Source organism: Ochotona princeps, chromosome 23 (genome assembly GCF_030435755.1).
Source record: "Ochotona princeps isolate mOchPri1 chromosome 23, mOchPri1.hap1, whole genome shotgun sequence".
NCBI lineage: Eukaryota > Metazoa > Chordata > Mammalia > Lagomorpha > Ochotonidae > Ochotona > Ochotona princeps.
The window spans coordinates 18965108-18993008 of NC_080854.1; the positions used below are offsets into that span (position 1 = coordinate 18965108).

The 27901-nt window shown below is 43.3% G+C and overlaps 1 protein-coding gene across 2 annotated transcripts; it reads left to right on the plus strand.

The window, feature by feature from the left end:
- Window positions 1–2114: 2114 nt before the first annotated feature.
- On the plus strand, window positions 2115–27901 carry PRKAA1 (protein kinase AMP-activated catalytic subunit alpha 1). Of its 2 annotated transcripts, XM_004583670.4 has the most exons (10): window positions 2115–2424; window positions 9742–9883; window positions 13172–13265; window positions 13707–13751; window positions 21003–21147; window positions 22017–22104; window positions 24640–24864; window positions 25332–25818; window positions 25922–26048; window positions 27253–27901. In XM_004583670.4, exons 1-10 carry the CDS (start codon window positions 2325–2327, stop codon window positions 27492–27494), a joined length of 1695 nt encoding a protein of 564 aa, XP_004583727.1. In that variant the 5' UTR covers window positions 2115–2324; the 3' UTR covers window positions 27495–27901. The 2 variants fall into 2 exon arrangements, with proteins under 2 accessions (XP_004583727.1, XP_004583728.1); XM_004583671.4 differs by lacking the exon at window positions 13707–13751.

Here is a 27901-nt window from a genome sequence, read left to right on the forward strand (position 1 = left end):
ACGACATGACAACTAGTTCATTGAAGCCTGCTGAGGATGTCTAGCACCATGGAGGGCAGAACAAACTGGACAGCTCCCCCAGCCAAGCTTTGATAGCGAATACCTGGACGAACAGAGGCTCTAAGGTGGGCTGTGTCAGCCAATGGACCTTAGAAGGATTTCCTCAACTTTGGAGCCAAGAAAATCAACAGCATATCAGTACTATCAAAACCACTGTAGTAGCCTTGGAACATGCTCCACATCAGGGACCCAGGGATAACATTAGGTGGCCTTTCCCTACCCCTGGATACTGAGGCAGTTGGGTTGCTGCAAATGGCCTCTCCCCTCTCTCTCCACTTTCCCCAGATACAGGAAGAACAAAGGAGTTTGGAGGCAATTGTCCCATCCATTTTCTCCCATCTCTTGACCCTCCCCATCTAAATCGATGGTTCATGTAGGCTTGTATCCCTTTCAACTATGTAAACATCATCAAAAAGAAAATAAATTTATTACTGAAAAAATAACGGAACTCTCTTAGGCTGAATTCTAGACGTGATGCAAACTTAATTTAAGATTCTATTACCAAGGCTGGCATTGTGGTGAAGCAGGTTAAGTTACAGTTTGTGATGCCAGCATCCAAGTGCCTGTTTGTGTCCTGGCTGCTCCACTACCAATCTATCTCCTAACTAATGTGCCTGGGAAAGTGGCAAAAGATGATCAAAGTGCTTGGCCCCCTACTACCCTATAGTAGACCTAGAGTTCCAGGATCCTGGCTTTATTTAGCCTGGTAGTTTGGGAAGTGAATCAGTGCACAGAAAAATCTTTTCTCCTTTACTATGCCTAAAGGCAGGGATTTGCGCTTCCCTTGCAATAGCTTCTTTGGAACCAAACAGTCCTTAACACATGTTACTCTGATTTCACAACAGGAGATATTCAGTACAGGCAGCAACATTCAACTAATAACACTACTATTTGATTTCTCAAGGAGTCGATTAAACTGTCAGTAGGGCTCATCTCTCCCAACAGTGTGACAATAGTTCTGCTTGCAGATATTCTTCCCCAGTTTCAAATGTGAGGAAACTGCAGAAACAAGCGGCAGGCGACAGCTCTGGTCCAGGTCAAGAGGCTGAAAGGAGTGACGGCCTTCTTGCTGGACAGAGTCTGGAGTCATTAGGACCTGGCATGTTTGGAAGTCATGAACTTAACATTCTGTAGGTTAGTCTCAAAGCAACCTAACTTAGAGAACAACTCAGAAGCTCAAGGAACAGCAGGGGCTTTCCTTCGCTTTCCTGAAGAAGCTGGACACACAGACAAAATGATAACTTAGAGGTCTGCCAGGAGTGGGACAGACTGGCCCTGAGAAGCAAGTGGGAGCGAATGGACTTCCAGGGGCAACTGCTTTCTATTGGAAAGAAAGATGATAGCACTTATTTATTTTACTTTCTATATTGTTTCCCTGTTGACACTGGCCCAGATGCTATGACACTGCAAAACCGACAGTGCATAAACTTTTTGGTTGACACACTTGACTTTGTCTACTGTTTTGAGGCAAGTGAAACCTCCCTGTGGATTTGCGTAAAGAACTCACTTTAAAATTCTATCACAAATAAGCATACTTTACCTTCGCTGTGATCAGAGTATGGTTCCATTTACCCAGACAACAGACTGCAGTTTTACTTCTCGCTAGCACCACAAACGTCAGTTACTCTGTTGTAGCTGCTGTCCCCTGATAGTGTGCGTTTTACTGATCATCTAAACACAAAGGGCTGGGTAACAGCACCTTCCACTAAATCATCCCACATCCCTACACACATCCCGTCTCTGCCTTCCTCCTCCAAGAAAGGACCAACAAGGCCACTTGAACCGTCCCGGTGCACAAGCGTAACTTACTGGCTCACAGCCAAGGGCGAGAGGTGCGCCCGGGGAAAAGTCCATCCAGGAGACGAGCGAACACTCCCCGTGGCATCTGGATCACGCCCGGGAAGGGAAAGAGGGAAGTGATGGCTAGAAAACAGGGGCAGGGAGGTGTCCCCTGACATGTTCCAATTCACACGGCTCCCATCCCCACCAGGAGAGGCCCTCGCCCGGGCGCACAGCACACGAGGGGTCACTAGTGGAGACCCCGAGGATGCTGAGCCCCGCCAGGGGGAGCGGCTGCGCCGGGCGGCCGGAGTGGACTGCGCGCGGGGCGCAAGGGGCGCCCCGGGCGCGCGGGGCGGCGGCCCAGCCCGGCCCGGCCGGCGGCCTCCCGCGTCCCCACCCTCTACCCGCCCCCGGCGCGGCCCTATCCGCCCCCTCCGCCCCCTCCCGCGGCGCCTCTGCGCAGACTCAGTTCCTGGAGGAAGATGGCGACCGCCGAGAAGCAGAAACACGACGGGCGGGTGAAGATCGGACACTACATCCTGGGGGACACCTTGGGGGTCGGCACCTTCGGCAAAGTGAAGGGTGAGGACCCCCCTGGGGCAAACTTTGGCCCTTATCCGGGAGCCGGCTGATTTCCGCTTCTCGCACCTCTTCCCTCTCCCGGTCGCCCAGGTCCCTCTGGGCAGCCCCTGTGCGGGCTCTGCGGGGAACCGAACCCGAAGCTGCGGCGGGAACTGCGGACGCCATCTTCGCTTTGCTGGGGAGGGTGTGAAGGGGGTGGGGCTGGGGGCTGGTTCCCATGGCGACGGCGCCGCGGCAGGAGGGGTGGGTCAGCGCGAGAGCGTGGATGCAGAGATGCGAACTTTCCCTGGTGGTGAAGTTGGGAGCTGCCCCCTCGCGCTCAGGCTGCAGAGAAGGGCTCTGGGGGTCTCGGCCGAGAGCAGGGGGGCGCGGAACGCGGCCTCCTGGTCCCCCGGCGTGTGCTTTTGGCTCCAGGCCAGTCCATCGCTGTCCTGACGGTCCTACGTGTTGTATTTCCGTCCTTTTCAGAATAGGGAAAATATTTAACGGCCCCTGCTATTTCCTGAGCACTGGAGATGTTTTCCCAAGTTAGGTTGCTTTGCGAAAAACCTACAGAATTTTTTTAAAAAGTCCATTTTGTCGGAAAGGATTACTGACTTCATTCTGGTGCGATGACGCATGGTTTACCTACCTTGTAGCCTTCCTGCCTTCAGTGTTTCTGAATTAACCAGTTTTGCACTGAGTGCATGCTAAGCCTGGTAATTAGTATAGATGTTGCCTCCAGAATTTATTAATTCGTAGTCTTCATTTCCTTTCAAAAGATACTCAGTTTTACTTTTAAAATATTTAGTTTTTTATTTACTTGGAAGGTAGAGATAGAAAGTCACAGCGCGCTTCTGTCTCCTGATTCACCCCCTGAATGCCCACAACAGCTGGGGTTGGGCCAGGCAGGAGACAGGACCTGGAACTGAGTCTGGCTGAGAGGCAAGGACCCAAGTACCTGGGCTGTCCTGCTGCCTGCTGGACTGCCCATTCCCAGGCAGCTGGAGTGCCCAGCGGAGTAACGCCTGGAACTCCAGGCCGTCCTGGGCGGTGCAGGTGTCCTAACTGGTTCCCAAGAAAAACGCTGTCCACAGGGTGTTTATATTTAATAAGCAAACTAGTGCACATCACTTGATTTATGTTTTTAAATATAAATTTATCCTTGATGGTGTTTACGCAGTTGGGAAGGATGTGTGCCCATGTGAACCACTGATTAGGGTGGGAAGGGTCGACGTGTGGGGGAAAGTGAGACAATTGCTTCCATTTTTTCTTCTTCTTGTATCTGGGGGTAGAGGGAGAAGAAAGGAAGGGGGCCGCTTCCAGTAGTCTGACCGCGTGTGCATTCAGGGATGGGGGGACAGCCACTTGATGTCTTCCTAGGACCCCCGATGTAGATGTTCCTAGGATATTACTTAAGTGATTTGGATGGTTTTGAGATGCTGTTGATTTTGTTGCTCCAAGGTTGAGGAAATCCTTCCAAGGTCCTTTGGCTGACATAGCCCAGCTTAGAGTCTCCACTCACCCACGCAGATACTTGCTGGCAAAGCTTGGCCGAGAGAGTGATCGAATTTGTTCTGTCTTCCATCCTCTGCCATGGGGTTAGACATCTTCTACAGGCCTCAATGAGCTGGCATGTCCCCCAGGTGCATCTGGGTATCGTCAGACTACAGTTCATCCTTTTTTTTTTTTTTAATTAAGTGTGGAGCTTCTTTAACAACTTGAGTATTTTGGAATAGCTTCCTCTCAAGTCCATTCCTGGGATAAAAAGTTTAAATTACAACTTTGTGAGGCTCAGGACTTTTTTTTTCCTTTTAAAAATGATTTTTTCAATTAGGAATGTGGCAAAAAGATGCTTGAAACTGATAAGATATTTCATTGGCTCTGGATAAATAAGACTGTGGCTGGCATACACTAAGGTTCTGGTAAATATTTGACCTGGAACAAAAGGTTTATCAAAGTCTCCAGAATCAAACAAACATCTTCCTCTTCTATTTTATTACAGAGATCTTCCAACCACTGACTGGGTCACTGCCCAAATACCTCCAACAGTCACAACTGAGCCACAGCAAAATGATGAGTCATAACTCAATCTGGATTTTTGTATGAGTGGCAAAGACTCCATTGATCTATAGCCTGCTGTTTTCCAGGGTGTGCCTTTGCAGGAGCTGGAATTGGAAGGGGAACTGGGACTCAAACCCAGGCACTTGATGTGGATGGGGGCATCCCAAGGATATGTTCACTGATTGGCCAAGCACTGTGCCTTATTACGTTTTTTGAGCCCTACATGTACAGTATTGCTGTATAACAGTGATGTGCTTTAACTCCTTATGAAAAACAACAGGGTCAACAATGTAAGGAAGTAAGGGTCAAATTCCTTATTTGTAATGACAGCCACTAGGGTGGGGGTCTGTGCTGCGTGACTTTGGCTGCTGTTTCTCTCTCTTTTTTTTAAAAATATTTATTTATTTTTATTGCAAAGTCAGATATATAGAAAGGAGGAGAGACAGAGAGGAAGATCTTCCATCCGATGATTCACTCCCCAAGTGAGCTCAACAGCCGGTGCTGTGCCGATCCAAAGCCAGGAACCTGGAACCTCCTCCAGGTCTCCCATGTGGGCGCAGGGTCCCAAAGCATTGGGACGTCCTCGACTGCTTTCCCAGGCCACAAGCACGGAGCTGGGTGGGAAGTGGAGCTGCCAGGATTAGAACCGGCGTCCATATGGGATCCCAGCACGTTCAAGGCGAGGAATTTAGCCGCTAGGCCACGCCGTCGGGCCCAGCTCTGCTGTTTCTTGCTAGTGATTATAAACAGCCTTTTAGTTTCCCAATAGTTGAAGAAATGCTCATTAATGTCTCTGATATAGTGAGAAAGACCGCACTGATGTCCTCAACTCCTTCTCAGAATTCTGCTTAGATGGGGGTGTTCATCGTTCCCTTAAAATAGATGGGAGCAGAGTCTATTTCCTTACTCGCTAATTGGCTTTTGGCATAGTAGCTGGGGAAGGAAGAAGACATTTTCTGGATTGGAGCTTTGTGATGTGACTGTGGTGTGAATCTCTTCACTGACTTCTGTTCTTTAAACTTCACTCTTCCCCTCACACGTCCCTCTCGTGAAGGGCACAAAGACCGTCAGCGTCAACAACTTTCCCAAATGCAGCAGGGCTGAAATTACGTGAGCCATCGCTGCTGCATCCCAGCAACTGCAGTGCTAGGAAGCTAGACCCAGAAACGAGCTGCGTTTATGTGCGATTCCGTGTGGAATGGAGGCACCTCACCCACTCGTTAAACACCCACTCTGTATTTTCTTTCGTACTTTTGAATTGTTTATGTAGTACATGTGTTGTGTATACAAAGTACATAAAATTAAGTTTGTAAAGAAAACACATGAAAAACATTACTGTATTTCTGAAAATTCTTACTTGTGTAGTAACATCTTTAGAGTGGAAAGCAAACACCAGATTCAGGGTCATGGTTACCTCTGGGGAAGGGGGGAAGAAGGAAAAAGGCTTCACATGTATCTATTTCATTTCTTAAGCCGGTGGAAGTAATTATTTGGTGAATGTTTTGGTATGCTTGACATGTTAGAAAGGTAGTTTAAATGTCCATCTATAGCTTACAAAGTTTACTCTTCCCCAGGATTAAGCTATTTCCCTGACATTTTTAGCAGTGAAGTTTTTATTCTTTTAATTTGCTAGGTAGTTAGAATATTGCCAGTGGATATTTCTGTCTTTGCAGTGTCTCTATCCTATTAAAATCTTCTCTTTCAAAAAATCATCTTGTTTCACTTCAGGATTATCCATGATTAGAAGAGCATTTGTTACACTATTACAGTTAGAAAAAGTTTCCTTTAGATTATAGTAACATTGTTATTAGCTAATACTTAGTTGACTAATCTGCTGTGCTTGTGGGGCAGACAGGAACGCTGTGGGTGACCTGCAAGTCTTCCTTCGCCAAAATGTCTTTCTCAACCATACTGAAAAGCAAAAACATTTCAACACTTTGGTGAAATAGTAACAGTGTGTCAAATAAAGTTTCGAGTTTTAAAAAAGGGTTGAGGGCCCAGCGCCAGATGGGATCCTAGCGGCTAAATCCTTGCCTTGCATCCGCCAGAGTCCCATGTAGTTCATGTCCCAGCTGCTTTACTTCCCCATCCAGCTCCCTGCTTTATGGTCTGGGAAAGCAGTAGAGCATGGCCAAAAGCATTGGGACCCTGCACCTGCATGGGGAGACTCAGAAGAAGGTTCTGGCTTCGGATTGGCTCAGCTCTAGCTGTTGTGGTCACTTGGGGAGTGAACCAGTGGGTGTAAGATCTTTCTGTAAATCTGCCTTTCCTATTAAAAAAAAAACTTAAAAAAATAAAGAAAATAAAAAAGGGTTGAAATCCTGTAAAAATCTGTATTTATTTTAGAACTTCTATTGATTAACTATGGACTAGCAATAAATTTGTCTGCACCTGAGTTTACTCAACAGTTTTGAGAAAACTGTTCAAATCCTGGTATTGTGCCCAAACTTTTTTTTCCCCTCCCGCTGCAGAGAGATGATAGGATAGACAGGTCAAAAGACTTGCAGTCTGGGCTGCCTTTGTGGCCTAGCATGATAAGCCACCATCGGAGACACCAACATCCAACATGGGTTGCTGGTTCAAGTGCTGGCTGCTGCACTTCCAATCTGATTCATTGCTGATGTGCTTAGGAAAGCAGCAGAAAGATGGCCCAAGATCTGAGGCCCCTGAATTCACATGGGAGACCCAAAAGAAGCTCCTGGCTTCTGGCTGTGAGCCAGTTCAGCTCCAGCAGTTGTAGCTATTTGGGTAGTAAACCAGCGGATGAAAGATTCTGTCTCTACCTCTGCCATTCAAGTAAATTAAAAATCAAACAACAAACATTGAATCATAAGATCTGCCAAGGTTGGTCCAAATGGCTTTACTTTGACAAGTAGGTCTCTCAGGGCCACAGTCTTTTTTTTTTTTTTTTAAATAAATGATATTTGCAGGAAGTTTATTGTGAGACCAGAATGTGATATACATTCCCTAAGGTGAAAGATACTGTATTTAAAAAAGTATTATGCTATGACATTTTAATATTTAAAAAAAGATGTATTTATTTGAAAGACAGATTACAGAGGGGTAGAGATATATACAACACACACACACACACACACACCCTTCCATTTGCTGGTTCACTCCCCAAATGGCCACAATAACCAGGGATGAAACAAGTCAAACCCAGGAGCTTCTTCTGAGTCTAGCACAAGGGTGCAGGGTCCCAAGTGCCACACCATCCTCTGCTGCTGTCCTAAGAGCATTGGCAGGGAGGTGGAAGTGGAATAGTCAGGATATGACCTGTTGCCTGTATGCGATGTTGGTGTCTCAGGCATTGGCTTCATGTGCTATGCCACAGTGGTGTCTCTTGAAATTTTAATATTGAAGTATGCTTGTAATTGAGTTCAACTATAATTGTTCCTATAAATAACAGATTCTAATATGATGGTGTTAAATTATTCAGATCTTTTTGGGATGAAGGAAAGAGGAGAATGGGTAGATTGGAGGAATTATTGTTAACTTTGGAAGAAAAGATATTTTAGAGTCACCAGTCCTGGAATATCATTTCGAAACCTTGGAGGGAAAAACTTGTGACAACTTAAAATTGGCTCTTCCAATGCTATCATAATGATGTATATTAATGTTGTTGCTGATGCTGTTGAGAGCATCAACAATGCAAAAAGGACAGGTGAGTGCAGGTTATCAGGGCAGGCTAGTAAGTCCTCTCAGGTTCCTAACAAAATGATGATGAAGCATGGTTGGATTGGCTGATTTGAATTCACAGACGATCATGGAGAACATGGTGTGACCCTCACAGGTTAACCAGGGATAGAGTGACTGGTTTTAGATTTTGCTGGACCACTTTAAAGCTCTAGAAAAATGGCAGAATGATCTGCTTTCATGCTGACAATTTACTATATATATTTTTAAAGGATATATTTATTTTTATTGGAAAGTCAATTAACAGAGAGAAGGAGAGGAAGAGACAAAGATCTTCCATCCACTGGTCCACTCCACAAGTGACCGCAATGGCAGGAGCTGAACCAATCCAAAGCCAGGAGCCAAGACCCTCTTCCAGATCTCCCACATGGGCGCAGGGTCCCAAGGCCTTGGGCCATGCTCTACTGCATTCCCAGGCCAGAAGCAGGGAGCTGGATCCTGTACCCACGTGGAAGACCTGGAGGAAGCTCCTGGCTCCTGGTTTCTGATCAGCTCAGCTCCGGCCGTTGCAGTCACTTGGCGAGTGAATCATTGGACAGAAGATCTTCCTCTTTGTCTCTCCTCCTCTCTGTATCTCTGACTTTGCAGTAAAAATAAATAAATCTTTAAAAAATTATACAAGAGTACTACAAATGTGTACAGCAAAAAGGAATCTGTTTTCTCTCTCATCTTAGCCTTCCAGCTTTCCTATCTGGAAGAACTCCCTTTTACTATTTTCCTAATGTTTTTTTCCTGAATCATTCTAAACGATCGTAATGTTCACAACAAGTAATGGGCAGAAAGGAACTTAAATCTGTTTGTTTCCTGAGATTGCTAAGATTACTATTCTTAGAATATATCTAAGTGGCTCTGCACTGTAGCCTAGTGGCTAACATTCTTGCCTTGAATACGCTGGGATCCCATATGAGTGCCAGTTCTAACCCTGGTAACCCTGCTTCCCATCCAGTTCCCTGCTTGTGGCCTGGGAAAGCATTGGAGAACAGCCCAAAGCCTTGGGACCCTGTAGGAGCCCTTGGTACCATGTGGGAGACTCAGAAGAGGCTCCTGGCTTCGGATCAGTTCAGTTCTGGCCGTTGTGGTCACTTGGGGAGTGAATCATTGGGTGGAAGATCCTCCTCTCTGTATATCTGACTTTGCAATAATAATAAATAAACGTTAAAAAATATATATATCTAGAGCCTGGCATGGTGGCCTAGTGGCTAAAGTCCTCGCCTTGAATGCACCGGGATCCCATATGGGTGCTGGTTCTAGTCCCCGCAGCTCCACTTCCCATCCAGCTCCCTGCTTGTGGCCTGGGAAAGCAGTGGAGGACGGCCCAAAGCCTTGGGACCCTGAACCTGTATGGGAGACCTGGAAGAAGCTCCTGCTGCTGGCTTTGGATTGGCGCAGCTCCAGCCATTGCACTCACTTGGGGAGTGAACCACTGGACGGAAGATCTTCCTCTCTGTCTCTCCTCCTCTCTGTACATCTGACTTTGCAATAAAAATAAATAAATCTTAAATATATACATATATATATATAAATATATTATTAGTCAGGCCATCTGCTAATTGATTATCATTATTTCTTCGACAGTTGGCAAACATGAATTGACTGGGCATAAAGTTGCCGTGAAGATACTCAATCGACAGAAGATTCGCAGTCTGGATGTGGTAGGAAAAATCCGCAGGGAAATTCAGAACCTCAAGCTTTTCCGGCATCCTCATATAATTAAATTGTAAGCTTTTTATACTAAATATGTTTAACTTTTTTGTTTTATCACTTTTATTAACCCGCTTCCTCTTTCTCTTGAGTAACGTTATTAGTATTTCTGTTTCCTGAAGGTTTGGAAAGAATCTTCCTGTTCACATGTTTTCTCACCCTGTTTAGTCAGTTTAGCCTGTCTGTATTTTGACCTTGTGTTTGTCAGTTATTATCCCTATTCTTTCCTTTTCTGGACAGGTGTCCTTGTGACAGATAATGTCCCACACACCTGCTGTTATTGGACCAACAACGACTTGCTAGGAACAATGATCTGCAGGGGCTTTTGCAGTGGCATAGTGTGCTAAGCCTCCACCTGTAGCACTTGCATCCCCATATGGGTGCCGGTTTCAGTCCTGGCTGTTCCATTTCCCATCCCGCTCCCTGCTGATGGAGGACTGGAAAAGCAGCAGAGGACAGCCCCAGTGCTTGAGCCCCTGTACTCACACAGGACATTTGGAAGAAGCTCCTGACTCCTGACTTCAGATTAGCTCAGCTCCAGTCATTGTAGCCATTTGGGGAGTGAACCAGCAGATGGAAGATCTTTCTCTTTCTGTTTCTCCTTTCAGGAAAAAATCTGCCTTTCCAGGCTCAGCACAGTGGCTTGATGGCTAACTCCTTACGTTTAAGCATTGGGAGGCCATATGGGTGCCAGTTCATGATCTTGCTCCTCCACTTCCCGTTCAGCTCCCTGCTTGTGGCCTGGAAAAGCAGCGGAGGATGGCCCAAAGCCTTGGGATTCTGCATTCACAGGCGAGACCCAGAGGAAACTCCTGGCTCCTGACTTCAGATTGGCTTAGCTCTGGCCATTGTGGCCATTTGGGGAGTGAACCAGCAGATGGAAGGTTATTCTCTCTGCCTCCTTCTGACCTGCCTTTCCATTAAAAATGAAATAAAATCTTAGAAAAAAAAATCTGTCCTTCCAATAAAAATAAATAAATCCTTAAGACAAATCCCAAATTTTCATTTTCATTTTCGGCCTCATTAATGACAATGCAGTGAAAAGCGTTTTCCCTCTTTTTATTTATATCTGCTATATATGTATGCATAACAAAACTATAGGAATTTATTATTTGAAAAGAATAGTAATCCAGTAGTCCTATTTTTTTTAAGGCTTATTTGTTTTTATTGGAAAGTCAGACGTACAGAGAGGAGAGACAGGGAGGAAGAACTTCCACTCGATGATTCACTCCCCAAGTGACCACAACGGCCAGAGCTGAGCCAATCTGAAGCTAGGAGCCAGGAGCCTCCTCTGAGTTTTCCATGTGGGTACAGGGTCCCGAGGCCTTGGGTCGTCCTCTAGTGCTTTCCAAGGCCACAAGCAGGGAGCTGGATGGGAAGTGGGGCTGCTAGGATTAGAACCGTCACCCATATGGGATCCTGATGTGTGCAAGGTGGGGACTTTAGTTGATATGCTACTAGCTGGGTCCCCATAATCCTGTTGTTTAATGATTGCTAGTGGTTGATCTACAGTTAAACTGTTTACTGCCCACTTTGTGCTTCATAATGCAGGCTATCATTTCAAACTGTATAAACTGTTTCCACTGAACTGCCTGATTCAAGATTTGTTTCACTCTTATCGCTTCTTATTGTGGATGTGTGTGTTCTTTTCAGATTTATTTATTTGAGATGCAGAGCAATAGAAACAGGGAGAAACAGAAAAAGAGGGGAAAGAGAAAGAATCTGTCTGCTGGCTTACTGCTGAAATGCCTACAACCTCCAGGGTTGCCTCAGGCCCAAGCCACGAGCCTGGAACTTCTTCCAGATTTTCTACCTTCTTCCAGGTTTTCCACATAGGTGCAGGAGGTATTTGGGTCATCTGCTGCTTTTTCATATGTATTAGTAGGGCGCTGGATAGGAAGTGGCGCAGCTAGAACTTGAACTAGCTCCCATACATAATGTTGCAGGTGGAGTCTTAACTTGTTATGCCATAATCCGAGCCCCAGATGGGCTCAAGAAACAATATGCTATTGTTCCTTAAATGTACACTCATGTTTTGAAACCTCTTCTTTGAACTCCAGTCTACTGTACTCACTGCTGATTTTACAGCTCCATGTGGTGTCCATAAAGCAAGCCCTGTGTGGCCAAACCCGAGCTCTGTTACCCTCTCAAATGTGCTCATCCTGTGGTTTCCACCATCTCAGTTAAGAGGAAAAACTTAAGAACCATCTTTAACTTCCCTATTGTCTCCTACTTCTACTATCCCGTTTTTTTCTTTAAAAAGTGTATCTAGGGTTTGGTTTTTTCTCAGTTTCTTTATTGTTATCAGACTGGTCTAAGTCCCCTTCACCTCTTTCATGAGTACAGCAGTAGCCTTCTGCTTCTATTTGTCATTTACTCATTCTTCCACTGATGACACATTTTTCTTGAAACATGCCAAGCCATATGACTGTATTAAAAACCTTCAGGAGCTTTATCATCATGGTCGTACAGCTCTGTGGCCTCTGGCCTCCAGTTATACTTCTGACTCCACATTGCATTTCTGCTTCCCAGCCTTCTCTGTTCTAGCCTGCTTCCCTTTCCTCAAGCATGCCAGGCAGCCTGCACCGGGGAACCGTCGCGCTTGTTGTCCCCTCTGCCACGTCACCTTCCTAGATGTGAGAATGATTGGTTCCCTTACTTCCTGAGGCTCTGCCCAGAAGTCACATTTGTGGAGATCTTCTTTGACTCCTGCATATGAAAGAGTTTTATTTCTCTCTCTCTCTCTTTTTTTTTTTTTAAAGATTTATTTATTTCATTACAAAGTCATACAGAGAGGAGGAGAGACAGAGAGGAAGATCATCCATCCGATGTTTCACTCCCCAAGTGAGCACAACAGCCGGTGCTGCGCCGATCCAAAGCTGGGAACCAGGAACTTCTTCCGGGTCTCCCACACGGGTGCAGGTCCCAAAGCTTTGGGCCATCCTCAACTGCTTTCCCAGGCCACAAGCAGGGAGCTGGATGGGAAGTGGAGCTGCCGGGATTAGAACCGGCGCCCATATGGGATCCCGGCGCGTTTAAGTCAAGGACTTTAGCCACTAGGCCACGCCGCCGGGCGCAGTTTTATTTCTCTTAATAGCATATTCCACTACCTGAGATATTGCTTATTTATTGTCTGTTTTCTGGCTCCTTGAGTATGAACTCCATGAGACAAGAGAATTTGTTTTGTTATTTGCAGTTTTTCCAGCTTCTACTACAGAACCTGGTATATAGCAGGTGCTTAATAAATATTTATTGAATGGATATACATGTTTTACTATTAGTAGATAATGTTTTCTCTCACCAGGTACCAGGTCATCAGTACACCATCTGATATTTTCATGGTGATGGAATATGTCTCAGGAGGAGAACTATTTGATTATATCTGTAAAAATGGAAGGGTAAGCAGTTCTGATTTAATCTTGTATCTTGTAACTTCCTGTATTCTTTGCTAGAATCATGATGTCAGAAAGTAATTTTAATAGGTATATTTAATAACTTATTCGTTTGGGCATGTCTTTGTTTAGAATCACAGACTATTTAGAGTTAGAAAGCACCTTGAAGATTACCTTCTTAGCATACTTATATAGACGTGGATATTGAGCCAGCCTTACAATTAAATATTTGGTCGAACTTACCTTGTTTGTTATTGAAAGAGTTAGATTCAGACCCCAGAATTCATAATCCTTGTACTTAATGCTTTTGGGATATGCAAACTTAAAAAAGTATGCATAGTAAAGTATATAATTTCTTCTAGGAGATATTTTAATGAATACTTAAACTTCTAAATGTTGCTAGTCAACCTTAGTTACATTTAAATTGCATTCATTTTTTGGTTTCAGAAATCTGATGTACCTGGAGTAGTAAGAACAGGCTTCATGAAGGAGGTAGGAACTAGAGTTTAAGAATTTAGAGGTGGAAGGCACCTCAGAAGGCATTTGAACAGTACCTTAAGTTGAGCAGATGTTTGAAAAAACTGAGCTCCACCCCTGCCCATACTTTTTGTCATTGCTAGACGTGCGGTGCGCACAAGCCCCTTTCTGGAAACCCATATCAGCTCTGAGAAGACAACTTGTTTTACTCTAAACTCATTTATATTACTCCTTCCTTCATTCCACATAGCATTTTAAGAAAAGGTTTATCTATTTTTGAGAGTTAGAGAGAGAAGGAGAGGAAGAGAGAGAGAATATGTGCCATCTGCCGGTTCATTCCCCAGATGGCCACAGTGGATAGTGCTGGGCCAGGCTGAAGCCAGGAGCCTGAAGTTTCATCTGGGTTTCCCATGTGGGTGCAGGGGTCCAATCACTTGGGTCATCTTTTTTGTTTTTTTTTTAAGATTCATTCATTTTTATTGGAAAGACAGATTTACAGAGAGAAGGAGAGGCAGAGTAAGGTTTTCTATCTGCTGGTCCACTCCACTCCCCAGATGGCTATGACAGCCAAACAGTTGATCTGAAGCCAGGAGCCAGGGCTTCTTCTGAGTCTCCCACACGGGTTCAGGGTCCCAAGGCTTTGGGGCATCCTCGACTGCTTTCCTAAGCCACCAGCAGGGAGCTGGATGGCAAGTGGAGCAGCTGGGACATTAACCGGCGAATGGGATCTTAGCACTTGGAGTTGAAAGATTAGCCAATGAAGACATTGCACTGGGCCTTTTCATCCTCTTCTGCTGTATAAAGAATACTTTTACTTTCACCAAAATCAAAGCCATTAACCAAGTCATCATTCATATTACCATTTCTTTTTTTCAAGATTGTTTGAAAGGTAGAGAGATGGATGGAGAGATCTTGTACCTGGTGGTTCATTTCACAATGTCTGTAACAACAAGCTTGGGCCAGGTCAGTGCGAGTTAGAACTGCATCCTCATCTCCCATGAGTGGCAGAAGGATGTCACTCTGATGTGGAATGCAGGCATGCCAAGCAGTGAGTTAATGTGCTTAACTTTCACAATACTACCCCATGATTTTAGTATTTCTTTAAAAAAAAAAAGATTGATATGTTAATTTATTAAAAAGGCAGAGTGACAGCGAGAGGAAGAGACAGAGGTCTTGTCCATTTGCCAGCTCACTCCCCAGGTTCCTGTACAGCCAAGGCTGGTCCTGACTGAAGCCAGAAGCTTGGAATTCTGTCTGGGCCTCCCACAGGAACGACAGGGGCCCAGGTACTTGAGCCATCCTCTGCTGCCTTCCTTGGTGCATTAACAGGAAGGTGGACCAGAGCCAGAACAGCTAGACTCACCAGCACTTTGATATGGCATGCAGCCATCCTAAGTGCTAGTTCAACCTGTAGTGCCACCTTGTTCTTGCTTTTTTTTTTTAGCATGGTTTGTTTTTCCTTTATGTCCCCAACCTTCTCCTCCCTACAAAGCAGCTCTGCAAAAAACAAAGAAAACAAAACAAAAAATCCCAAGCAAATCAAGAAGCCAGGCCCAAGTTACATTAGCATTTGTTTTCATTTGTTTTGCATTTATGCTCTGTGTCATTTTGTTTGACATTATGAGATTTTCTTCAGTTTTACCTGTTGATTAATATTAAGATTTCTGCTGTCATATTTTCTATTTCGAACATGTTTCTTATTTTCTGTGTGTCTTGTGACTTCTGCACATGGCCCTTCTTCAGATATTTGGTGATTTTGGTTGTCTACCTATATTTAAGAGTGATGTACTAAATGCTGAGCTCCCATGGGTCGAGCTTACTGATGATGAGGCTTTTCCATAGGTTGAATTGGTAGGTAGTCTATCTTACATCTGATATTTGTTCCAGAAGAAACCTTTCAATCTTGACACTATTATTTGGTTAGTGCTACTGTTCCAAGAGCTGAGTGGGCTCTTGGAGTGTACAAGTCTTGCTAATATGTTGACTTTGACTTAATCCCTGTGTTTTCCTCATGTTGATTCCTATTTGTCTTCTCTCTGTTTAAGAATAGAGCTGTCCAACCTTCTGGAGTATACCATAATTCCTATCCTCCATTGCTGATGAATAAGTTTCTTACTTCAACGAGTTGTCCTATTTTCAGCCAGTTCTCCCTTCTGCATTCAGAACTTCATGTTTCCAATGTCAAAGCCTTTCCAAGGTTGTTTGTACAGAAGAATTTCTTACTTATTTATATCTCTGTGGACTTAGGTTTCTGCTTTCTCTTATTGGCTGTGTTTATCACTATTCATTAGGTGTCCAAGTTGGCCATTTTCCTGATTAGTACTGTATCTTTTGTTCTTCTTTTTAAAATATTGTTTACATAGTTGAGAGGGCTGTACACCCATGTGGGTCTCTGGTTAGGGTGGGGATAGTTGAGATAGGAAGGAAGGTGTCTGGGACAAATGTTTCAGTTCTTTTTATTCTCTTGGTCCGCTAAGGAGGAAGGAGAAGGGAACACTCCTTGATATCACACTACATCATCACCCGGGGATGGAGGACGGTTCTTTGATGATGCCTTAGAGACTCCAGTGTGGGGAAGAATGTGCTAAGGGTTTTAACGTTTGGTTTTCATAGTTCTGAGATTTGTGGGCTTTGTTGCAGCAGGGTTGAGAAAAATCTTTCCGAGGTATATTGGCTGACCAGGTCCACCTCAGTGTGCATCTGTAGGCCCAGGAACATGTTGCAGAGGTTGGCCTGGAGAGTGCTCAAGCCTGTTGTGTTTTCTTTCTTCTGACGAGGTGCTCAACATCCTCTGCTGACTGAGATGAACTGGCCGTCCTGTGCTCTGTGTGTATCTGGGCATGCTGACCATTACACAGGCATCAGCAACTCAGGAGGCCCAGTCCTGCCCGATACATACACTCCAATGTAGGACCATACATCCTGTGATTTTCCCTTGTGGCCAGGGTGAGAGTCCAGCCATCTAGTTGGGGAGTCCCCCAAGAAATTCATCTGTGGTGACCTTAGATGTGACTATTATATGTGCCAGGCATCGCGGGGTCGGGTTTTGTCTGTCACCTGCACCAGGCAGTACACACACTGGTGGATGCAGCTGCCTGTCAGTTCTTCCTCCAGTCCCATCTCTCACATGAACTGATGAGTGCTTCAGCCTAACCCAGCCCAGCCTGCCACAGGCCTGGTCTTCACGCATATCATCAGTTGCCGTGATCTTGTCTAGGTGACCCCCAATAACTCCCATCAGGTCTGTCTCTAGCCTTGGTTTTTGTGTATTTTGGCATGTGCTATGGCCTATCCTGGTCCATTCTGCATCCCATATAGCTCTCATACACACCCATGGCTGCAGTTTAGCTCAGCCTGACTTGCCCCCAAACCCAGCCCACACATATGCTGACAGGTGCTGCTGTTGCCCTGCCCAGCCCAGTTTGCTATTAACCTTGGTTCTTACGCTCACTGGTGGGAGCTGCAGTCTAGCAGAGTAGTGACCACAGTTTCCTTACCAGGCCTGTTCCCAGTCCTGGATCTTGTGCTTGCCAGGGGTTACTGTGGTCCAGCCTGATACAACTTGCACCTAGTTCTGGCACTGGCCCACGGGTGCTGTGGCCTAGCCCAGCTGGCCTACATCCATTCTGGCTCCCATGTGCACCAGTGGGTGCAGCAGCCTAGCTTAGCCTGCCTTGTCCCAAGTCCCAGCTCTCATTTTAACCAGTGGAAGCACTGGCTCAGCAAGGGAAGGCCCAATGCCAGCCCTGCGTGTGCTAGCAGATGCTGTGCCTCAGCTGATATGGACTGTCCTTAGTTCTGTACTCACTGGCAGGTACTGCAGCATAGCCTGACTGGCCTGCACCCATTCCATTTCTCACCATTGGGTGCTACAGTCTAGCCCAGTGTGGCCCAGTCCCTGACTCAGTTCTCATGTGAACTGGCAGGTGCCAAGGCCTAGCCTGTCCTGTCCCACACCCAGTCAGGCTCTTATGAGTGCCAGCAGATACCGGAGCCTAGCCCAGTCTGGCCCGCTATGAAACCAAGGCCACATGCATGTAGACAGGTGCTGCAGCCTTGTGCAGCCTGCCCAACCCCCAACTCTGGCTCTCACATTCCCCAGTGGGAGTTGCAGGCAAACAGGGGCGTCCTCAAAATTCTACCAGACCAGTTCACAGCCTCAGATGATGTGCATGCTGGTGGGTACTTCAGCCCAGCCTAGCATGACCCACCCATAGTCTCAGCTCTTGCTGGCAGATGTTGCAGCTTAGCTCAGTTGAGTGTGACCCACACTCTCTCCTGGCTGTTGTGCATGCCAGTGGGTACTGTGGCCTGGCCCTGCCTAGCTTGCCCCAGGCCCATCCAGCCCACACAAATGGTGAGGAGTGCTGTGGTCTTGCCGTGCCTTCCCTGGCCTGCCCCCAGCCCTGACTGTTGTGCTCCCCGGTGGGAGCTGCAGCCTAGCAGGGGAGTTACAGAGGCGAGCCCACAAGTCCCCTACAGAATCTGCCTCCAGATCCAGTTCTGCAGCATTCTGGTGAGAGCTGTGGCCCAGCCCGATGTGGTCCAAGCCCAAGTGCTCCAACACTCCCAGGTGGGTCCTGTGGGCTAGCCCAGCCAGGCACGTTTCCTAGCCCCAGCTTTTGGGTACACCAGTGGTCTGTGGAATATGATATTTAGCACAGCCTAGGTCTCCCACATAGGTGAGTGCATTGACCTGACCCATATACGCCCTTTGATTTTCTCCCTGAAAACCACTCCATCTCAGTTCCCTCACCTAGTGGCTGGGTCCCTGGAAGCCCCCAAAAGTAATTCCTCCCCTGTCAAACATGACCTCAGCCACTCCCATTCCAGAATATCTCCAGATCTCCTTGCTGGGCAGTCTGCAGCCTCTTGCCTGGGAGCCAGGGGGATGTGTCCCTGCCCCGAGTCCCCCACCTTCCCCACATATCTTTAAAAAAAGAAAAGCAGAATAGAATAGGCAGCTATGCTGGCACACAACTGTGTTGATATAGTTAATACAAATTTGGCATTAACCATGCCCAGGATGCCCATCAGCCTTGGCTACTTTTCTTCCAGCAGTGTAATACTTGCCTGGGTTCAACACAACCTAGGCAGTTACCTACAGTTAGGGTCTTTTTGTCTATATGCTTTTTTATTGCTAATATCATTTTATTGATGTTTCAAAGAATGAAAATAATAGATTCATTCTGGCATGTTTACCTGGAAATATGTGTTGGTTTTTCTAATCTTTGTTTATAGGCATCTCATTTATCTGTTGTACTCTATTTGTAATGAATGTAGAATTTTTCATTTTTTGTAGCCTACCTAGATATTCCACCTCTATTTTATTCAATTGATTACATTTTCCACTACTGTGTATTTAAATAAATATTTTTTATCCATAAACCTACATTTCTGGGCATGGCACAGTGGCCTCGTGGTGAAAGTCCTTGTCTTGAACGTGCTGGGATCCCATATGGGCACCGGTTCTAATCCCGGCAGCCCGCTCCCCATTCAGCTCTCTGCTTGTGGCCTGGGAAAACAGTTGAGGATGGGCCAAAGCTTTGGGACTCTGCACCTGTGTGGGAGACCCGGAAGAGCTCCTGGCTCTTGGCTTCAGATCGGCGCAGCGCCGGTCGCTTGGGGTCACTTGAGGAGTGAATCATTGGATGGAAGATGTCTCCTTTCTGTCTCTCCTGCTGTCTGTATATATCTGACTTTGCAATAAAAGTAAATATATCTTGGGCTCGGCAGCGTAGCCTAGTGGCTAAGGTCCTCGCCTTGATCCCATATGGCCGCTGGTTCTAATCCCGGCAGCTCCACTTCCTCTCTGTCTCTCCTCCTCTCAGTGTATCTGACTTTGTAATAAAAATAAAATAAATCTTTAAAAAAAAATTAAAAAAATATATATCTTAAAAAAACCCTACATTTCTTCTAGCAGTAAAAAGTTGATTGCTAAAATATTAATTTGTTTTTCCTAGAGGCAGGATAAACCATAGTACTTCAATAATAGTTTTAGTTTTGTTTTCAAAGGAAGTTAGCAATTTGTTTTTTATCCTATACCATCCATTCCCTTTAAGGTGTGGAATTCTGGCTTTAGAATGCTAATTTATGACTTGCACTATATGGTTGCATACTAGAATTCTTTGCCTAGAGAATTTAAAATATATATATATATTTAAGTAATATATATATTTTAAATATATATATAAAAGTTCACTCCCCAGGTGGCTGCAATGGCCAGGGTTGGGCCAGACCAGAGCCAGGAGCCCAGAGCTTCTTCCAGGTCTCGCACCTGGGTGCAGGGGCCAAAGCACTTGGGCCATTTTCTGCTGCTGCTTTCCCAGGCACTTTATCACGGAGCTGGATTGAAAGTAGAGCAGTTGGGACACGAATTGGCAGATAAATACATTGACATGTTGGCATTTCAGGCAGCTTTACCCACTAAACACAATGCTGGTCTTTGCCTAGAGAATTAATAGCTTACTTACTAAAATGACTTCTTGGGTATAGGCATATCTAATTAATAGTTATGACCTATTAAGAAAACAGAGAAATTTTTACAAAGTGCTTTTAAAAGGGTAGTTGTACTGTTATATAAATTTAAAAAAAATTAAATAAAACAAAGGTAGATTTTTTTGTTAAGAAAAATGAAAGGTTCTCTTCCGTTAAAGTTTAAACATCTTTCAGTTGAGGATATTTGCTATCATTGCTTGCTAATCGGTTTACAGTATTTAAGTGTTCCCCTCTCATAGTCTGAAATAGTATCTCTCACCTCAGTGTCATTCTCTGTACTTAGTTGGCTTTCTTTTTCTTCAAAGCAGTGTTACTCCTTGATGCTATATTTATTTATTGTATATTTTTGTCAACTAGATAGTGCCTTTGGTTTTATTTATTGCTCTATCATAATGTCTATAACAATGTGTAGCAAAATGAAAGTATACAAAAACAATTTGTGTTTCTTAAAGGAATGAAGGGTTAAACATTCCTATCTAGGTCAAAACGTGTCTAGTTTCAATCAAGAGTTAAAAGTTTGACATTAGCTTTCCCGTGTGTCTCATGTTGCGGTGTCGCCATGTGCCAAGGGTGTCAGAGCTGAGATGCTGATTTAGGTGCTGAGATCATCTTGGTGTTTCTGCTTTGTGCTGCGTGTATCTACTTTGTATTTCAAAATGTCTCACGAGTGAAGTTTATTGGGGGAGATTTCAAGCATTCTGACCCTTTTCTACGTAGAAGAATTTATTTTGAAAACACATCTTTAAGATACCTCTCTACTTTTCTTAGCTGGATGAAAAAGAAAGCCGACGTCTGTTCCAGCAAATCCTCTCTGGTGTGGATTACTGCCACAGGCATATGGTGGTGCACAGGGATTTGAAGCCTGAAAATGTTCTGTTGGATGCGCACATGAATGCAAAGATAGCTGATTTTGGTAAGGATATTTTTACAGCTTCATACATTCATCATACATAAGTAGCATCCTTCTAATAATTTTGATGTTCTATAATAGACTGATTATCTAGAAGCGTTCTATTTGGTTTATGAACGTACCAAAATGAGCATCCTCTTTTCTTAGTTTTAATACTGAATTTCAGGATAGCAGATAAACAGTCTAAGTTGGCAGCCTTAGAGAACTCACTTAGAAAGCGGGGCTGTTACTCACAAAGGGAACGTGGCAACATCAGTTCCAGTATGGCTTTTAGTCAAGTATGGGGAACAACAGAGGTGACTGTGATGGAATTATTTGAACCTTGAAAGTTAGATAGTGAACTTACATGGATAAAATTATATATTATAAAAAGTAAAATGTTTTAAAGAGTAGGAATGATTATTTCAGCTTCAAAAATATTATTTGATTCTTAATATATATACATATGCGTGTATATATACATATATATGTATTTTTTTTCTATGTAACTTGCCACCATCAGTATTAAACCTGCCAGGAAAATGAACCTCTGTAACATTGTCCTTGTGGCTAGAGGAAACTCTTGCGAACTTTCCCCTCTGTTTCCAGTACACTGATGCATTTATTGATCTATTACATTGTTTTCCTAATTGCTGTATTAGTAAAACCTCAGTAACCAAGAACTTAATACTAATTAGGCTTCAACAATGCACTAATGTTAATGTTGAGGCATTTTATGCATCTTAGGGCATATAATATTCGAGAGTAGCAAAGTGTTAGATTTTGTCGAAGCAGAGAACAAAATCACTTTAATGCAAATTCACTTTATTGTTTAATGGGGCTTTGTTTTTGTCCTTGGAGATTCCTGAATAGCTAATTTTGTGCACTTTCAGGTCTTTCAAACATGATGTCAGATGGTGAATTTTTAAGAACAAGTTGTGGCTCCCCCAACTATGCGGCACCAGAAGTAATTTCAGGAAGGTAGTATCTGACCACCCTCCTACCCTCAATATGTTTATATTTACTCGTATTCTCCTAGATTTTGATAGTCTGTAGTGTCATACTTAATTCTAATGAAAGTAAGAAAATATAAACTTCATTATTATATGGGAATATTCTTTTAAAATTAGAACATTGTAAGTGGATAAGAATTAATGATTCCATTTAAAGGGGAAAATGTTGGTTTGCAGGTTAGCGTTTTATTAAAGTAGGTAGACTGTGGGGCTGGTGCTGTGGTGTTGTGAGTAAAGCCGCCACCTGTGGTGCTGGCATCCTGTACGGGTGCCTGTTCAAGTCCTGGCTTTTTACTTCCAATCCAGCTACCGTCTAATGTTCTTACTGCACCTAGGAAAGCAGTACGAGATGGCTCCAGTGCTTGGGCACCTACACCCCTATGCAAGACCAGGAAGAAGCTTTGAGCTCCTGACTTGGCTTGGTTTTTGAGGCCATTTGGGTCTCTCTCTCTCTCTCTCTCTCAAGTAAATAGATAATTTTTTTAAGTAAGTACACTACAGTATTTTAACATTTTCCCTAGTGGAAGAAATTAAGAATTTAAAACTAGTGAGTTTTAGAGGTAGGTAAAACATTGGAAACTTACATAATACTGAAACACCTAGTAGTTAGAAATGGTTATTTAGTTAGAGTGAAAGTGAAGTGTGTAGTTTTCGTTTTTCTACGAGTTGACATTATGTAATAGCTTTAGGTCTTATGAGAAAATATCTTGAAGAATTAGACTGAAATATTTTTAAGATCCTCGAACTTCATTTATGTTTACTTTTCATTCTTTAAATCTTTAAGAAACCAGTATTTTATGTTACCAGTGTAGTTACTACTAACTGTGAGAACATGAAGATTTGAGCATGGCCTTTTGGTTTAGAAAAGAAGAGAATTTCATTTTTCAAGAGTAACCTTTGTTCTTCAGTGGGTCACTGAGATAGTTGTTTACTATTTGTATTTAAGTTTTAAAAACCTTTCATCCAAATCATATAATGCTAAAATGTCTCAAATCTTGATTAATTCAGAATGCAGAAAGAAACAGTATTTCCTATTTTCATGAGCTTGCAGAAATGGAGTTCTCGGGCCTGGTGTGATAGCCTAGTGGTTAAAGTTCTCACCTTGCACACCTGGGATCCCATATGGGCGCTGGTTCTAATCCCGGCAGCTCCACTTCCCATCCAGCTCCCTGCTTGTGGCCTGGGAAAGCAGTTGAGGACGGCCCAAAGCCTTGGAACCCTGCACCTGCGTGGGAGACCTGGAAGAGGCTCCTGGCTCCTGGCTTCAGATTGGCTCAGCTCCAGCCATTGCTGCCGTTTGGGGAGTGAACCATCGGAAGGAAGATCTTCTCTGTCTCTCCTGCTCTCTGTATATCTGCCTTTCCATAAAAATAAATAAATCCATAAAAACAAAAAAAAGAAATGGGGTTCTCAAAAGAACTTGTATTTGCGTAAAGGCAAGAATACTTAATTTTAGATTTATCAAGTTTCATAATATCTACTTGGTATCTAAATTTCTTTTTATATTATTTTATCTGTTTTGTCCATCCTAATTCTTTCAGAAAGAAAACATTTTAGGGCCTGGATAATGGAGACAATGTGATTAAATAAGAAATGCATTATAATTGTGTGTACATGCATTGAAGTATATCTGATCTCATTTTCCCAGTTTAGATAAGGTCTTTCTTTGAGGTTTGGGTAAATGGAATCTTGTACTTTCAAACAAGTATCTCTTGATCAATTCAACAATCTGGCTAATTCAAAGATACCCTTTCCTTGCAGCCTGACTTCACAGGGGTGATCTAACTAGTCTGCAGCTTAATGCAGTTGCCTGTGGAGTGTTGCAAATAGGAGATGCAAATCTGCCTTGAACCATTAACTTGGCTTCCTCCCACAGCCTCAGGCTTCTTTTTTCCTCCGTAGGGTGTCTCAGGTTAATGAGAGTGAATTCCTAAGTCTATCACTGAAGAATTTGATCTGTGATAAAAAACAATGGCTTTGCATTTGGTAATGCTGTTTTTTCAGTGGTTGGCCCATTGGTAGTAGCCTTTAAGAGCCAAAGTAAGATAGCAAGAATAGAATATTAGTCATATCTATAATTTTGTAAAAAAGATTTATGAATTTGGAAGACAGAGTGAAATAGCCAGGATAGGACCCCGCTAAAGGCAGGAGCCAGGCGCTTCCTCTGGATCTTCCAGCAGGGTGGCAGGGGCCCAGGTGTTTGGGCCACCCTGTGCTGCCTTACGGGCACATCGTCAGGGAGCAGGAGCAGCTGGGACCTGAGCGGCCTTCAGCTAGGTGATGCCGGGAGTGCAAGCAGCCCAAGCCATTGTCTGCTGCTGACAAAACTTCTGGTTTTCAAAAGTAACACTGTTAGAGGTAAGACCTGTTGGTGTAATATGAGGCAGTGGCAACAGAAGCCATATTCTGACTGTTCTCTGAGAAACATCCCTAGCTGAGTGATGATGCACTCACTCTTGACTCTTTCATGGCCATTTAACTCAGCTGGTATTTCCTGTTTCAGGTTGTACGCAGGCCCAGAGGTAGATATATGGAGCAGTGGTGTTATTCTTTACGCTTTACTCTGTGGAACTCTCCCATTTGATGATGATCATGTGCCAACTCTGTTTAAGAAGATCTGTGATGGGATCTTTTATACCCCTCAGTACTTAAATACTTCGGTGATTAGCCTTCTAAAACATATGCTGCAGGTGGATCCCATGAAGAGAGCCACCATCAAAGACATCAGGTAATAAAGCAATATGGAAATGTTCAGATCTGATAGTATACATGATGTAACTTATATGAAGTGAAAAGTTGCACAACAGAATATATAGTGTAACCCTTTTTTACATGTTACTAATTTTTTTAAGTTATCATCTCATCAAATGTGATAAATTATACAATGAAGCTGTATAGTATATATTATCTGAGCTGGAAATAGGCTGTTCTTTATCATTGTCATTTGTTCCAAAATTAAACATAAGTGTTGAAATTTATTTTCTCATTGCCACTTTTTTCCTCCTAAAAGCACAGGCAGCCTTCAGCATTTTCCTCAATATATACCAAGAGTAAGCTGGAAGGGGAAACTCTTAGAACAAAGTGCTAATACATTATGGCTATAAATATAATTCATGCCTCAAATTCCTCAAACTATCACTTTCAGTCTCAGCTCTACTCAAACTCATTTTCCTCAATCCTGCCATTTTGCCTCAGGGAACACGAATGGTTTAAACAAGACCTTCCAAAATATCTCTTTCCTGAGGATCCATCATACAGTTCAACCATGATTGATGACGAAGCGTTAAAAGAAGTGTGTGAGAAGTTTGAGTGCTCGGAAGAAGAGGTGCTCAGCTGCCTTTACAACAGAAATCACCAGGACCCGCTGGCAGTGGCCTACCACCTTATCATAGATAACAGGAGGATCATGAACGAAGCCAAAGATTTCTACCTGGCAACCAGCCCACCCGATTCTTTCCTTGACGATCACCATTTAACTCGGCCCCATCCGGAAAGAGTACCGTTTTTAGTCGCTGAAACGCCAAGGACACGCCACACCCTTGATGAATTAAATCCACAGAAATCCAAACACCAGGGTGTAAGGAAAGCAAAATGGCATCTGGGAATTAGAAGTCAAAGTCGGCCAAACGATATCATGGCAGAAGTATGCAGAGCAATTAAGCAGTTGGATTATGAATGGAAGGTAAGAAAGCATCCTGATGATTAACACACGCGGCAAACCCTGGAGTCTGCAGAACAGTTTGTAGTATTGATTTGACTTTGTTTTTATCCATACTGTATGCTAGGTTGTAAACCCCTATTATTTGCGGGTACGAAGAAAGAATCCTGTGACAAGCACGTATTCCAAAATGAGTCTACAGCTGTACCAAGTGGACAGTAGAACTTACTTACTGGATTTCCGGAGTATTGATGGTATGTACATCTGCCCAAGCCATGTAGGAGCTATACGAGACTTTATTACTTGGCTTTTTAGTTTTTTTGACACTTCTTGTTCTTGGTCAATCACAAGAAAATACAAAATGTGACTGTGTTATTGTGGATTCTGTTACTCTTTTATTCTTAAACTGTATCGTCAGGTAAAAATTGTTATGATGATTTGCAGTCTAATCCTAAAGTGATAGTTTTATCCCACATTTCAAAGTTTTTGGTGTGGTTCATTTGGTAAGATAAAATGTTTAATTTGAAATAAAAGTTAACTTGGCTGGAAGTTTTTATTATTATTTTCAAAACTAAGTACAAAGTTATTAGGAAATCTTCAATGGCCAAATCAATGAAGATAAAGATGTCATCTTTGAGGAAGCCCTGTGGAACTAATTAATATATGGGGCTTACCTTTGAATTGCTCTCTTTATAAATGCAAAAGTAGTACAAATATATCAGAGAGACAAATTTGAGGTCTGATGTGCTGGCTGACTCCATCTGCTTGGTCTTTTTGTCTGGACACTTACCTCTTTGCTAACATTAACACAACTTGAGATAATTTCAATGTTAGACTTACTAGCACCTACATGGACTTAACCAATTGAATGTCTATTTATTAACTCTGTGTTGTTTTCCTAAGTATAGTTTTTCTTTCATTTTGTTCATTAGAATTGCTCTTTGATGAGATCATTCATTGTGAAAAAGCAGAAAGTGAAAGGTGCTGAGCTGGTTATGAGATGTGGGTTCCAGACTGGACTTTTTTGTTCATTTTTTTACTTTTAACTTTTCCTGGGTTTCTGTTTTCTTATCAACAAGATGAGTGACTGAATGAGATGCTTTCTAAGATAGCTTCCTAGTAATAAGTGCATTGGTTATATTATTTTTATATGGAAATATTAGCTTTTGTTGTTAGATAATGTTGTTTATTAAATCGCAGCTTATCACATTAGTTTACTGTAGAGTTTTGATCTTTGTAAGACTGATAAGCAGCTGTATGCCATATTCCTCAAAAGAATACTCAGGTTATTTGTGAAGAAGGTGAAAGGCTTAACGTAGGCTCGCTGCCCCAGTTTTAGGAGATATTTCAGTAAACATGTTCTTAATACCTGGTGAATAGTTTTACTTAAATAAGCAAATCCAAGAAACTTCAAGGGAAAATCACTGGTTCTAATAAATTGCAATTCTTTTTACCTAGATGAAATCACAGAAGCCAAATCAGGGACAGCTACTCCACAGAGGTCGGGATCCGTTAGCAACTATCGAGCCTGCCAAAGGAACGATTCAGATGCTGACGCTCAAGGAAAATCCTCAGAAGTTTCTCTTACCTCATCTGTGACCTCACTCGACTCTCCTGTTGACTTAGCTCCAAGACCTGGAAGTCACACAATAGAGTTTTTTGAGATGTGTGCAAATCTAATCAAAATACTTGCACAGTAAATCTAAAATTATGCTTATTTCTTTGATAGCAATAAGCATGTATAATAAATAACAGCTGAATACTTCCATTTGCAATCAAGTTATACATAATTATAATTGGGGATTAGCCTTTTAGAACACAGTTTGCACAGAGATTGGAACATGAGTGATAGGTAAAAGCCTAAGGTGCAGAAATGAAATGAGAACATTTTGTTGTTTATTGTTCAGCAGGCATCTATCATCATATAATATATGTACAAGAATTATAGGTTTCTCAGGCTCACTTGACTTTTTTCTGTTTTAATTTTAGTGTACACAGGGCTTCGCAAAATATTAATTTGCCATAGGGCTTTCATGTATTATTACATGTTGATATGTTGTATGTTGCTTCATTTTTTTATTCAATAAATAGTTGCTTAGAATCCCCA

Bases quoted from the DNA above. Each gene is read 5' to 3' on its own strand.
- PRKAA1 (XM_004583670.4), top strand. From the start codon at position 2,325: ATGGCGACCGCCGAGAAGCAGAAACACGACGGGCGGGTGAAGATCGGA. The intron at 21,148-22,016 runs GTAAGGATATTT...GTGCACTTTCAG, and splicing joins TGCAAAGATAGCTGATTTTG to GTCTTTCAAACATGATGTCA. The intron at 24,865-25,331 runs GTAATAAAGCAA...ATTTTGCCTCAG, and splicing joins GCCACCATCAAAGACATCAG to GGAACACGAATGGTTTAAAC.